Here is a 15,116-nt window from a genome sequence, read left to right as displayed (position 1 = left end):
TTTTCCCGTTAGGATTAGGGCTAGGGTTGGGGCTAGGGTTAGGGTTGGGGCTAGGGTTAGGGTTTCAGTTATTATTGGGGGGTTTCCACTGTTTAGGCACATCAGGGGCTCTCCAAACGTGACATGGCGTCCGATCTCAATTCCAGCCAATTCTGCGTTGAAAAAGTAAAACGGTGCTCCTTCTCTTCCGAGCTTTCCCGTGCGCCCAAATAGGGGTTTACCCCAACATATGGGGTATCAGCGTACTCAGGAAAAATTGGACAACAACTTTTGGTGTCCAATTTCTCTTGTTACCCTTGGGAAAATAGAAGTTTGGGGGGACTAAAAAAAACATTTTTGTGGGAAAAAATGATTTTTTATTTTCACGGCTCAGTGTTATAAACTGTAGTGAAACACTTGGGGGTTCAAAGTTCTCACAACACATCTAGATAAGTTCCTTGGGGGGGTCTAGTTTCCAATATGGGGTCACTTGTGGGGGGTTTCTACTGTTTAGGTACATTAGGGGCTCTGCAAACGCAATGTGACGCCTGCAGACCATTCCATCTATGTCTGCATTCCAAATGGCGCTCCTTCCCTTCCGAGCTCTGCCATGCGCCCAAACGGTGGTTCCCCCCCACATATGGTGGTATCAGCGTACTCAGGACAAATAGGACAACAACTTTTTGGGTCCAATTTCTCCTTTTACCCTTGGGAAAATACAAAACTGGGGGCTAAAAAATTATTTTTGTGGGAAAAAAATAATTTTTATTTTCACGGCTCTGTGTTATAAACTGTAGTGAAACACTTGGGGGTTCAAAGCTCTCACGACACATCCAGATAAGTTCCTTAGGGGGTCTACTTTCCAAAATTGTCACTTTTGGGGGGTTTCTATGTTTAGGCACATTAGTGGCTCTCCAAACGCAACATGGCGTCCCATCTCAATTCCAGTCAATTTTGCATTGAAAAGTCAAACGGCGCTCCTTCCCTTCCGAGCTCTGCCATGCGCCCAAACAGTGGTTTACCCCCACATATGGGGTATCAGCGTACTCAGGACAGATTGCTCAACAACTTTTGGGGTCCATTTTCTCCTGTTACCGTTGGTAAAATAAAACAAATTGGAGCTGAAGTAAATTTTGTGTGGAAAAATTGTTCATTTTTATTTAAACATTCCAAAAATTCCTGTGAAACACCTGAAGGGTTAATAAACTTCTTGAATGTGGTTTGAGCACCTTGAGGGGTGCAGTTTTTAGAATTGTGTCACACTTGGTTATTTTCTATCATATAGACCCCTCAAAATGACTTCAAATGAGATGTGGTCTTTAAAAAAAAAAAAAATGGTGTTGTAAAAATGAGAAATAGCTGGTCAACTTTTAACCCTTATAACTCCCTAAGAAAAAAAAATTTTGGTTCCAAAATTGTGCTGATGTAAAGTAGACATGTGGGAAATGTTACTTATTAAGTATTTTGTGTGACATATCTCTGTGATTTAAGGGCATAAAAATTCAAAGTTGGAAAATTGCGAAATTTTCTCCAAATTTCCGTTTTTTTCACAAATAAACGCAGGTAATATCAAATAAATTTTACCACTATCATGAAGTACAATATCTCACGAAAAAATAATGTCAGAATCACCAGGATCTGTTGAAGCGTTCCAGAGTTATAACCTCATAATGGGACAGTGGTCAGAATTATAAAAATTGGCCCGGTCATTAACGTGCAAACCACCCTTGGGGCTTAAGGGGTTAATTATGTAAAAATCATACAATGTGATTTTCTGTTTTTTGTTTTTTTTTTTTTTTTTTAGATTCTGTCTCTCACAGTTGAAGTGTGCCTAAGATAAAAATTATAGACCTCTCCAATCTTTGCAGGTGGTCTTTCAGATCCGCAGCATGTCAGTTTCTTTTGATGGTACGCATGCAGATTTTTCCCATAGACTTGCATTAATGTGGAAAATCCACATGTGTAAAAAAACGTAAATGCGTGACCGCTAATTTGCATAATGGATGCAGAAACGGTGCTAACATTCTGCAGCGTCAAAACCGCCGCAGATCCTAAATGTGGGAAAATACCCTGATAGCGAAGAAGCCATAAGCCTAACAGGCTAAGGTCTGAAACCTTGGTCAAAGTTGTCTGACTTTTGCATTGGCACATTTTCCTTTTTTGTAATTTAAAAAAAAAAAAAAAGACCTATCTTTTTTTCTTTTTGCCTAAATTACAAAGGAAAGGTATCATCTTTAACTTAAGCCTTTTAGAGATTATTTCATCTTCATCTTCTTCATCTGTTCACAAAAACAGTCATTTTGGCAAGGGGTGCCCATACTTTTTCATGCCACTGTATATATGGTGAAGAAAATTTGAACTTAATGGACTCGAGCCTTTTTGGGCCAGTCTCACACATCCAGATAATTCTGGTACCGGGAAAAATCGGTACTGGAGTTATCCGTGTCCGTGAGCTCACATGGCACATCAGTGTGGCACAAGTGCGGCAGCCGTATGCCGCCCGTGTGCCGACTGGGTACCACACGGACCGTGCAGGAGACAGCGCTACAGTAAGCGCTGTCCCCTGCTTTGGGTGCTGAAGCCGCCATTCATCCCTTCTCTCCAGCAGCGTTCGCTGGAGAGAAGGAATGAAAAATCATTGTTTTTTTATTTTTTTTGCGGTTGAAATAAAGTTCCCGGTAACCAACCCCCTCCCACCCCCTGTGCGCTGCTGGAGAGAAGAAATGAATGGCGGCTTCAGCACCACAAGCTGGGGGGACAGCGCTTACTGTAGCGCTGTCTCCTGCATGGCACACGGACAGCATCCGTGTGCGGTACGTGTTTTACACGGACCCATTGACTTTAATGGGTCCGTGTGATCCGTGCGCTCCCAAGAACACTGACATGTCTCCGTGTTTTTCAAACGGACACACGGTCCGTGAAAACACGCTGACATGTGCAGAGACACATTGATTTTAATGTGTCTACGTGAGTCAGTGTCTCCGGTACGTGAGAAAACTGTCACCACACGTACCGGAGCCACTGACGTGTGAAACAGGCCTTATAGTGTGTGTGCAAAGACCATGCTTTTTTTTTTTAAATACCTAACATATCGCAGTCTATGAAAAAGTTTTTGTTTTATTTTTCACTTCATGCTGTACTAACACATCACATATTATATATACATGTATTATATTAATGCACATTTTATAGGTCCATTTCTGAATGTGAGGTCACCGTATGGCTGTCAGTATGTAGAGAAGCCGCAGATGGTGAACTCCTGTTGGGTTTTCATGAGGAATCCTGATAGTCTGCCTTGCATTATATAAGGAAATAATTTGGCCTGGTTCCACAATTTACTTATTTTAAAGATAATTTTGCTGCATCGGTCTTTTGTAGACCAATGATAGAATGGAGTAAAAGTGACTGCATCCCATATTCAGTGTGAAAGCCACTACAGAAAAGCTTTCTTTATAATGTTATTCCCAGATAAAACGTTCTCTACTGTGTTAGAAATGGGAAAAGAGCTTTTTTTTTAATTTAAAGTTTTATTTCTGTTATAGAAAGGAATGGTTACAGCTGGTACCATCACATGAGACTCGCATAGATATAGATATATGGATAACAGGGGATGAGCTATGAATATAATCACACATGGGTACCAATAATGCACAGGGTTTATGTAGAGACTAGATGGTGGCCCGACTCTAACGCATCGGGTGTTCTAGAATATGTATAGTAGTATATAGCACAGCCCACGCAGTATGTAACACAGCCCACGCAGTATGTAACACAGCCCACGCAGTATGTAACACAGCCCACGCAGTATGTAACACAGCCCACGCAGTATGTAACACAGCCCACGCAGTATGTAACACAGCCCACGCAGTATGTAACACAGCCCACGCAGTATATAACACAGCCCACGCAGTATATAATACAGCCCACGCAGTATATAACAGCCCACGCAGTATATAACACAGCCCACGCAGTATATAACACAGCCCACGCAGTATATAACACAGCCCGCGCAGAATATAACACAGCCCGCGCAGTATATAACACAGCCCGCGCAGTATATAACACAGCCCACGTAGTATATAACACAGCCCACTTAGTATATAGCAATGTGGGCACCATATCCCTGTTAAAAAAAAGAATTAAAATAAAAAATAGTTATATACTCACCTTCCGGTGGCCCCCGGATCCAGCCCAGGCGTTTAGCGATGCTCGTCGCGACGCTCTGTTCCCAGTAATGCATTGCGGCAATAACACGTGATGTAGTGGTCTCGCGAGACCGCTATGTCATCTTCGGTCATTGCCGCAATGCATTCTTGGGACCGGAGCGTCGCGAGGAGCCGGAAAGGCGCCGGAAGGTGAGAATATAATGATTTTTTTTTTTTTTTTTTAACATTAGATCTTTTTACTGTTGATGCTGCATAGGCAGCATCAATAGTAAAAATTTTGTCACACAGGGTTAATAGCAGCGTTAACGGACTGCGTTACACCGTGTTATGCCGCGGTGTAACGCAGTCCGTTTAACGGACTGCTAAACCGCTGTGGGGGCACTGACTGGAGGGCAGTAGGGAGGGGGCACTGACTGGAGTGGAGTAGGGAAGGGTGAATTCGCGGCCGGACTGTGCCCGTCGCTGATTGGTCGCGACCAATCAGCCACGCGGGATTTCCGTGACAGACAAACAGACTTAAGTACCCCTTAGCCGATTATATAGATAGATTTTAGAGACCACATTGTAGGGGGTGCTGGACATGTGATGTCTACCTACACTGTACAGGTATGTTTTGGTTTGATAAATGTTGCATTGAGTCAGTAGAGATAAATAAGTTTGTTTCTTTCTGCAGTTTTTCCATCTCAGCCCAGTGAAGAAGACTCAAGTAACGATGAAGCAAGTGATTCTAGTCCTATTCCGCGGCGTCGCCGGTCTAGGAAATCTATACCTTCTGGATTGGAGTGTGAGAATAAAACATCAGTCGAGCGACCTGTTACCCCAGCACCAAAAACATTTGGATGGATGAGCAGCAACCTAAATAAGTGCATTCTCCTCGCTCTGGTTATGGCAATAAGCATGGGCTTCGGACATTTTTACGGTAGGTGTTTTTGCTATAAGATGTAGCCAGACCTCTGAACAGGGGCTACTTATAAACGTATAATCGTAACCATTTAGGATTGTGTTTTATATTTATTGCAGCTTTTTTTTACTTTGATAAGTTTTTGGATGTTTTGAAATATTCAACATGATCTTATTAATGTGTTTATTTAAATATAGATGTGCAACTTTAAGAAATAATGGCTCTTTTCATTTAAGGTACTATTCAGGTATTAGAACGGCAAAGATATGTTGAAAAAATTCATGAAAGTGAAATGAATGACATGAAGGACGATCTGTTTCAGTGTCAAAGGGAGCAGGAAGCCACAATTGAACACAAGGTGAGTGGCATTGTGTTCACTGCTGTGCTACAGATCAAATGGTATCTATGTCATCATAAAATGCAAATTTTTACATATAGCAGCCCCATTCCTTGTGGTTTTAGGGGATTTTGCAAATACTTATGTTTTACCCGAATGTGAGTATATCGAATAAGAAAATTATATATATTTTTATCCAAATGACAGAAACAATTTTTTTTTCATACTTGCTCATTTATTGGCATATGTTGCCAATGTATACATTCAACAAGCTCCTGTGCCTGACGCCATACAATAATATCCACAGCACAGTCGGCATTATGTCTCTCCGTGGTGTGCCTGAAAAGGAATCAAGAGTTTAGTACAGTGTTGGGGGTCTATTCACATATCCAGTTGTCATCTGTTTGCAACGGATCTTATATTTAAAAAAAAAAAAATAGATGCTAAAGGGAAACTAAAGTTTTAGTTTTTGAACAAAACATTTTAAAAAATAAAAAGAATACAGTTGTGCTCAAAAGTTTACATACCCCGGGAGAATTCTTGCTTTTTTGGCCTTTTTTCAGAGAATATGAATGATGAATGATAACACCAAAACTTTTCCTCTACTCATGGTTAGTGGTTGGGTGAAGCCATTTAATACCGTGTATTGCCCCCTTTAACATCAATGACAGCTTGAAGTCTTTTGTGGTAGTTGTGGAAGAGGTTTTTTTATTTTCTCACATGGTAAAGCGCCCACTCTTTTTGGCAAAAAGCCTCCAGTTCCTGTAAATTCGTGGGCTCTCTAGCATGAAATTGCGCGCTTGAGATCTCCCCAGAGTGGCTCAATGATATTGAGGTCAGGAGACTGAGATGGCCACTCCAGAACCTTCACCTTGTTCTGCTGTAGCCATTGACAGGTCGACTTGGCCTTGTGTTTTGGACCGTTGTCATGTTGGAACGTCTAAGTACGTCCCATGCACTGCTTCCGGTTGATGATTGGAAATTTGCCTCCAGTATTTGCTGTTAATGTGCTGCATTCATATTTCCTTCAACTTTGACCAAGTTTCCTATGCCTTTGTAGCTTATACATCCCTAAAACATCAGCGATCCACCTCCATTCTTTACAGTAGGAATGGTGTTCCTTTCATCATAGTTCAAAGTTAAATTTTGGTCTCGTCACTCAAAATTACCTTGTCTCAGAAGTTTTGAGGCTTCTCTCTGCTGTTTTGCCTATTGTAGGCAAGATACTTTGTGACTTTGTGGCATTTGCGCAGTAATAGCTTTCTATTGGCAACTCGACAATGCAGCCAATTTTTCTTCAAGTGTCTCGTTATTGTGCATCTTGAAACAGCCATACCGCTAGTTTTCAGAGAGTCCTGTATTTCAGTTGATGTTATGTGTGGGTTTTTCTTTGCATCCCAAACAATTTTCCTGGCAGTTGTAGACGTCATTTTTGTTGGTCTACCTGACCGTGACTTTGTTTTTACAGAGCCGATGATTTTCCATTTGTTAATCACAATTTGAACGCTGCTGACTGGCATTATCAATTCCTTGGATATCTGTTGTATCCCTTTCCTGTTTTATACAGTTCAACTACCTTTTCCCGTAGATCTGTTGACAATTCTTTTGTTTTCTCCATGACTCACAATCCAGAAACGTCAGTGGCTGGATGAAAGATGCAAGAGTCTGTCTAGATCCCAGAAGCTCACTTAGCTTTTATGCACACACTGATTACAAGCAAACAGGTCACAGGTGAGGATGTTACTTTTAGTAGCCATTCAAACCCATTTGTGTCAACTTCTGTGCATGTTATCAGGCCAAAATCACCAGGGTATGTAAACTTTTGTCATGGTCATTTGGATGTTTTGGGTTGTTATTATGAATTAAAAAGAGAAAATACAGAAGTTTCACAATAAATGGCTTCACCCAACCACTAACCATGAGTGGAGAAAAAGTTTTGGTGTTATCATTCATATTCTCTGAAAAAAGACCAAGAAAGCAAAAATTCTGCAGTGGTATGTAAACTTTTGAGCACAACTGTATATATCAGTCTGAACACTCGGATGTCATACAGTGGCCTCTCTGAACCAAAGGATTCAATTTTAAAAAGTGTCCTTATTTTTATATGCTGTATTCCACTGTAGTAGCACAGTATGCATAGATGCATTTAATGTGCGTCATACAGTAAACATTGGCTATATGGTTGTGAAAGCTTTACTTGTCCACATAGCGCATATGGACTTTCCCGTGTGTTTGCTGGTGTGCAGCGTACTCTGCAGCTGAGCTCCCTCTACAGGTGGTTAAATACTAACTTTATTCAAATCACCCAACCCTTACCTCATTAAAAATAAAGAAATTTAAAAATAAACATATTTGGAATTGCTTCACCGGTAAAAGGCCAGTATATCAAAGTATAAAATGAACTAAGTTGTACGCTGAACAAAAAGATAATAACGCCAGAATGACGTTTTTTTTCGATCACTACACCTCCCTTTAAAGAATTCAATAAACAATCATCAAAACATTGACTGTACCCGAAATGGTATTAATGAAAATGTCAGCTCACCACGCAATAAAAATATCTCCTTAGCTTCATCAACAGAAAAATAAAAATGTTACAGGTCTCAGAAAATGGCTACATAAATAGATATATTGTAGTGCGGCGGTGTTCACTCCATGGGTAATGAAGCAGTGACCCAGTAAAGTTCAAAGCAAATGTCTTTAATGTCCAAAAAATACTCACAAATGGAAATAAATCCATATCCTTCGGATCGCAGCCGGGGGGTCAAGACAGTTCGTATCTGAGCCTGGTTACCATGGGCGACTGCACCACCGTGTCATGCTGAGGGGCACCACTCGTTCGCTTCCCTTGGCTCTGTGTTCACTTCACACAAGCTGGATGTTGCAGTGCCATCTGCTCTGCAGCTTGCAAACAAACATTGACACACCCAACCCTTTGCTGCACGGTTTTTAAATTGGATCTGTGGCCATGAGTGAACCGCCCCACTAACATCGTGTGGTTCACTGCAAAAATTGCCGGGCTTTCTTAATTCTGCTTTGAGCAAATAGCTTGTCCAAGACCAAACTTACTTTTATTCTGCACTGCAACCACAGCTATGTCTGTGACTGCAATGCACTCCAGCAGCTCAATCTACGTCTATGCGCATCCTGGGGGATACACACTGACCCTAGCGTTTAATTTCCCTCACTGCCTCACATATCGCCCCCTCTGTTCAAACTTGTGGGGTTGAACATTTGTCACCATACAGGATGCCCGTGACAGGGCATCTGCATTTCCTTGCGACTTCCCCGCCCGATGTTCCACTGAAAAACTACATTTTTGTAGGGACAGGAACCATCTGGTGACCCGAGCATTCCTCTCCTTTGCACTACTCATCATCAGGGCTGAATGGTCCATTATCAAACAAAACTGTTGTCCGAGGAAATAGTAGCATAGGGACTCCAAGGCCCACTTAATCGCCAAGCACTCCTCTACTACGCTATAATTTCTCTCTGCCACGGTAAGTTTCCTGCTCAAGTAGGTGACTAGATGTTCATGCCCGTTCACCTCTTGCGACCGTACCGCTCCTAGGCCTACCTCTGAGGCATCTGTTTGTGCGACAAAGGTTTTCCTGAAGTCGGGGCTGATGAGGACCGGCTGTCCTAGCAACGTTGACTTCATGGACTAGAACGGTTCCTCCGCTTGAGGGTTCCATCGTGACATAACAGACTTCTTACCCCTTAACAGATCGGTTAGGGGTGCCAATCTCCCCGCATAATTAGTTATAAACCGGCAGTGGTACCCAATTATGCCGAGGAATGCTCTCACCTGTTTTGTATGGCCTCAATCTTGTTCATTTGGGGTTCATTAAACCCGCGGCCAATCACGCACCCTAAGTACCGGGCTTCCGTGAGTCCTATTGCACATTTTCTTGGGTTCGCTGTTAAAGGACCTGTCGCCAGGTTTGGCCGATAAGAGATACGGCCATCACCTTTCAGGGCTGATATATAGCATTCTATAATGCTGTATATCTGCCCCCAACCTGACCTGTCAGAGAAGAAAAACAACTTTTATTATACTCACCTGCAAGGTGGTCCGGTCCGATGGGCATTGCTGGTCTTGCTCCGGCGCACCTCATCTTATGATCCCTGTTCTCCTGCTTGCTTGATGCGGATGACGCGTCCCATCATCATCCACATAGTCTCCTCGGCACAGCGCTCCTGCGCAGCAGTACCTCTCACAGCAAAGTACTGAATTTATGGAGTGCTACCCTCTTCATTTTTTCCTCTGTCTGGATTTGGGCAAGTATTGAATGCTTTGTTGAGGAGGCGTGCACCCACCTATTGTTGGTATAGTGCATATATATATTATATATATATATATATATATATATATATATATATATATATATATATATATATATATATATATATATATATATATATATATATATGTATATATGTATATATATATATATATATTATAATATAATTTTTATTTTCCTTTTTAACAAATTTTTGAATTTTTGTTTCACAAATAAATAAATAAAAAAAAAAAATTGGTATCGCCACAATCATGCTGATTGTGTTGGCAAGTCATTTTTACCATACAGTAAAGGCCGTGAAAAGAGAGCACAAAAAAACATTAGCAAGATTGCATTTATTTTTTTTTATTTTTTTTTTTAGCATTTTGTGATTAAATGAACATTGCAGTTTGCAGTTCAAAATTACAACTTTTCCCACATAAAAACAAGCTTTTATATGCGATGGCTATGGCAAAATTAGTTATAGCTCTTGGAAGAAAGCGAAGAAAAAGGTGCAAAAATTAAAAATCACCCGGTCCTATTTTCTCTTGTGCAGGGATGGCTGATGGCTATGAGGTAAGTGGAAAGCAATATGCTAGGGGTAGGGAAAGCTGTGTTTTAAATGTATCATTATCGTCATGGCCCAATAGCTCTGTGCTGCTTTGTATCAACAGGATTGTTCAAGCAAATCTAATTCTTGCATATAGTCTGATGTTTGGGTAAATCCTATTTCACAGGGGTGATGTAGTGTATTGATAACGAGTACCGGCTAACCATTTTCTTAACTCTAAAATCATTTTTTGTTAAAACATAATTGTCAGATTCCTGTGTTATTAAGGAAAAGAATTTGCCAGATGGCACAAACTACTTATTAACCCCACTTTTACACAACTTGTGTTGGGCTATGTTCGCACATTGCTTTTTTTTGCTATGTTTTTTTATGCAAATTTTAAACTGCGTTTTACAGTACGAGCAAAGTCTGAGATTTCAGAAATCTCATGCACATTGCTTGGTTTTATTTTCCTGACTGATTTGGAAAACTGCAGTTTTTTCACCCATAGGAAACGATGGGTAAGTACAAAAATGCAGATATCAGGTTTTGATGTGTTTTGGGTGTAAAAACCTAAGCAAGTTAAATCTGGCCTTTTTTTGAGGGCCGCTAAACATTATCAACATGCAATAGCTCAGCAAAACCTGCTTTTTTGTAAGCAGATTCTTTACTGCCAAGAGAGCAGGTTTTGTCTGCAGAAAAAAACGCACAAAAAATGCAACATGTGAACATACTCTTAGTCATTGTACTCGAGACCTAACTTTTCACCACACAGCCAATTTTTTTTTTAAATTCGTTTATTAACAACAAAATAAGTAATGTTACAAACATTTTGCATCCAAGATTGTTGAATATAATACGTGGTACATATAAACTGTGAATTATTAAGCATAAAATAAAATACAACTGACGTCTATAACCAACGTTATATTGTGATTATTAAAGCTGTTGGACCGATTGTAACATATGAATTATATAAATGGAAAAACTCAGAAAACCAGAACACTTGAATTAAAACTGTATCTACTCTAACTACTAATTCGCCGCCATACCTCGTACCTGACCCTCCATGCGATATCCCAATCCACGACAAGTTTACAGAGTAAGATGGGATGAATTCCACCTACCCCAGATTTTTTAAAATTTACCCGGGCACCCTCTGTTCTGATATAACGTGTGTTCATATGGAATAATCGAGTTGACCAACGCAATCCACATTCTCGTGGATGGACCCGTGTTCCCCATCCACCGCAAAGCCAGTGCCTTCCATGCCATAAAGAGCGTCTCACGTAAGAAAGTATCGATGTAGTGATCCCAAGTCTCCTCCTCCCATACTCCAAATATACAAACTAGTGGGTCAAGGGGAACTGGAATTGATAGCAGTGATGCTAGTAGCGATGTCACCTCCCTCCAGTATTGAAGAACAACGGGACAACTCCATATCATGTGAATGAAGTCTGCATCTGAGGAGTGACATCGCATACACTCTGACGTTTGAAACCGACCCATCTTAAAAAGCCTTGTCGGAGTTAAATACGATTGGTGTATTATGTATAATTGAGTCATCCTCTTATTAACTGACGGGGATACTTTAACCCCTTTCTGACATCAGACGTACTATCCCGTCGAGGTGGGGTGGGCCCGTATGACCACCGACGGGATAGTACGTCATACGCGATCGGCCGCGCTCACGGGGGGAGGGGGGGATCGCGGCCGGGTGTCAGCTGCATATCGCAGCTGACATCCGGCACTATGTGCCAGGAGCGGTCACGGACCGCCCCCTGCACATTAACCCCTGGCACACCGCGATCAAACATGATCGCGGTGTACCGGCGGTATAGGGAAGCATCGCGCAGGGAGGGGGCTCCCTGCGGGCTTCCCTGAGACCCCCGGAGCAATGCGATGTGATCGCGTTGCTCCGAGGGTCTCCTACCTCCCTCCTCGCCGCAGGTCCCGGATCCAAGATGGCCGCGGCATCCGGGTCCTGCAGGGAGGGAGGTGGCTTACCGAGTGTCTGCTCAGTGCAGACGCTTGGTAAGCCTGCAGCCCTGCACAGCAGATCGTCGATCTGACAGAGTGCTGTGCACACTGTCAGATCAATGATCTGTAATGTCCCCTCCTGGGACAAAGTAAAAAAAAAATTCCCCACATGTGTGTAAAAAAAAAATAAAAAAAATATCCTAAATAAAGAAAAAAAAAATATTATTCCCATAAATACATTTCTTTAGCTAAATAAAATTAAAAAAACGATAAAAGTACACATATTTAGTATCGCCGCGTCCGTAACGACCCACCCTATAAAACTGCCCCACTAGCTAACCCCTTCAGTAAACACCGTAAGAAAAAAAAACGAGGCAAGAAACAACGCTTTATTATCATACCGCTGAACAAAAAGTGGAATAACACGCGATCAAAAAGACTGATATAAATAACCATGGTACCGCTGAAAACGTCATCTTGTCCTGCAAAAAACGAGCCGCCATACAGCATCATCAGCAAAAAAATAAAAAAGTTATAGTCCTGAGAATAAAGCGATACCAAAATAATTATTTTTTCTATAAAATAGTTTTTATCGTATAAAAGCGCCAAAACATAAAAAAAATGATATAAATGAGGTATCGCTGTAATCGTACTGACCCGACGAATAAAACTGCTTTATCAATTTTACCAAACGCGGAACGGTATAAACGCCTCCCCCAAAAGAAATTCATGAATAGCTGGTTTTTGATCACTCTGCCTCACAAAAATCGGAATAAAAAGCGATCAAAAAAGTCACGTGTCCGAAAATGTTACCAATAAAATCGTCAACTCGTCCCGCAAAAAACAAGATCTCACATGACTGTGGACTCAAATATGGAAAAATTACAGCTCTCAAAATGTGGTAACGCAAAAAATATTTTTTGCAATGAAAAGCGTCTTTCAGTGTGTGACGGCTGCCAATCATAAAAATCCGCTAAAAAACCCGCTATAAAAGTAAATCAAACCCCCCTTCATCACCCCCTTAGTTAGGGAAAAATAAAAAAATTAAAAAATGTATTTATTTCCATTTTCCCATTAGGGTTAGGGTTAGGGCTAGAGTTAGGACTAGAGTTAGGGCAAGGGTTAGGGCTAGGGTTAGGGGCTAGGGTTGGGGGCTAGGGTTAGGGGCTAGGGTTGGGGCTACGGTTGGGGCTAGGGTTAGGGCTAGGGTTGGGGCTACGGTTAGGGCTAGGGTTAGGGCTAGTGTTACGGCTAGTGTTAGGGCTAGTGATAGGGCTAGGGTTATTGATAGGGTTAGGGCTAGGGTTAGGGCTAGGGTTGGGGCTAGGGTTGGGGCTACAGTTAGGGTTGGGGCTAAAGATAGGGTTAGGGTTTGGATTACATTTACGGTTGGGAATAGGGTTGGGTGTGTCTGGGTTAGAGGAGTGGTTAGGGTTACCGTTGGGATTAGGGTAAGGGGTGTGTTTGGATTAGGGTTTCAGTTATAATTGGGGGGTTTCCACTGTTTAGGCACATCAGGGGCTCTCCAAACGGGACATGGCATCCGATCTGAATTCCAGCCAATTCTGCGTTGAAAAAGGAAAACAGTGCTCCTTCCCTTCAGAGCTCTCCCGTGTGCCCAAACAGGGGTTTACCCCAACATATGGGGTATCAGCGTACTCAGGACAAATTGGACATCATCTTTTGGGGTCCAATTTCTCCTGCTACCCTTGGGAAAATACAAAACTGGGGGCCAAAAAATAAGTTTTGTGGGAAAAAAAGGATTTTTTATTTTCACGGCTCTGCGTTATAAACTGTAGTGAAACACTTGGGGGTTCAAAGTTCTCACAACACATCTAGATAAGTTCCTTGGGGGGTCTAGTTTCCAATATGGGGTCACTTGTGGGGGGTTTGAACTGTTTGGGTACATCAGGGGCTCTGCAAATGCAACGTGACGCCTGCAGACCAATCCATTTAAGTTTGCATTCCAAATGGCGCTCCTTCCCTTCCGAGCTCTGTCATGCGCCCAAACAGTGGTTCCCCCCACATTTGGGGTATCAGCGTACTCAGGACAAATTGGACAACAACGTTTGGGGTCCAATTTATCCTGATACCCTTGTGAAAATACAAAACTGGGGGCTAAAAAATCATTTTTGTGAAAAAAAAAAAAAGAATTTTTATTTTCACGGCTCAGTGTTATAAACTGTAGTGAAACACTTGGGGGTTCAAAGCTCTCAAAACACATCTAGATAAGTTCCTTAGGGGGTCTACTTTCCAAAATGGTGTCACTTGTGGGGGGTTTTAATGTTTAGGCACATCAGGGGCTCTCCAAACGCAACATGGCATCCCATCTTAATTCCAGTCAATTTTGCTTTGAAAAGTAAAATATCGCTCCTTCCCTTCCGAGCTCTGCTATGCGCCCAAACAGTGGTTTACCCCCACATATGGGGTATCGTCGTACTCAGGACAAATTGCACAACAACTTTTGTGGTCTAATTTCTTCTCTTACCCTTGGGGAAATAAAAAAATGGGGGCGAAAAGATCATTTTTGTGAAAAAATATGATTTTTTATTTTTACGGCTCTGCATTATAAACTTCTGTGAAGCACTTGTTGGGTCAAAGTGCTCAACACACATCTAGATAAGTTCCTTAAGGGGTCTACTTTCCAAAATGGTGTCACTTGTGGGGGGTTTCAATGTTTAGGCACATCAGGGGCTCTCCAAACGCAACATGGCGTCCCATCTCAATTCCAGTCAATTTTGCATTGAAAAGTCAAATGGCGCTCCTTCCCTTCCGAGCTCTGCCCTGCGCCCAAACAATGGTTTACACCCACATATGGGGTATCAGCGTACTCAGGACAAATTGCACAACAATTTTTGGGGTCCAATTTCTTCTCTTACCCTTGGGAAAATAAAAAATTGGGGGCGAAAAGATCATTTTT

General features: G+C 41.8%; 1 protein-coding gene across 2 annotated transcripts in view; it reads left to right on the top strand.

Annotated features, from left to right (window-relative positions):
- The window catches only part of CCPG1 (cell cycle progression 1), a 95,995-nt gene that overhangs the window by 54,223 nt on the left and 26,656 nt on the right, over nt 1-15,116 (top strand). For both annotated transcript variants that reach the window (XM_077263775.1, XM_077263776.1), the window contains exons 6-7: nt 4,819-5,064; nt 5,283-5,404. In XM_077263775.1, coding sequence (XP_077119890.1) covers nt 4,819-5,064; nt 5,283-5,404 — 368 coding nt within the window. The remainder of the gene's footprint in view (nt 1-4,818; nt 5,065-5,282; nt 5,405-15,116) is intronic.

Source organism: Ranitomeya variabilis, chromosome 5 (assembly GCF_051348905.1).
Source record: "Ranitomeya variabilis isolate aRanVar5 chromosome 5, aRanVar5.hap1, whole genome shotgun sequence".
NCBI classification, from domain to species: domain Eukaryota; kingdom Metazoa; phylum Chordata; class Amphibia; order Anura; family Dendrobatidae; genus Ranitomeya; species Ranitomeya variabilis.
The sequence above is the reverse complement of the archived record's forward strand: the minus strand, read 5'-3'. Positions and strand labels throughout refer to the sequence as shown.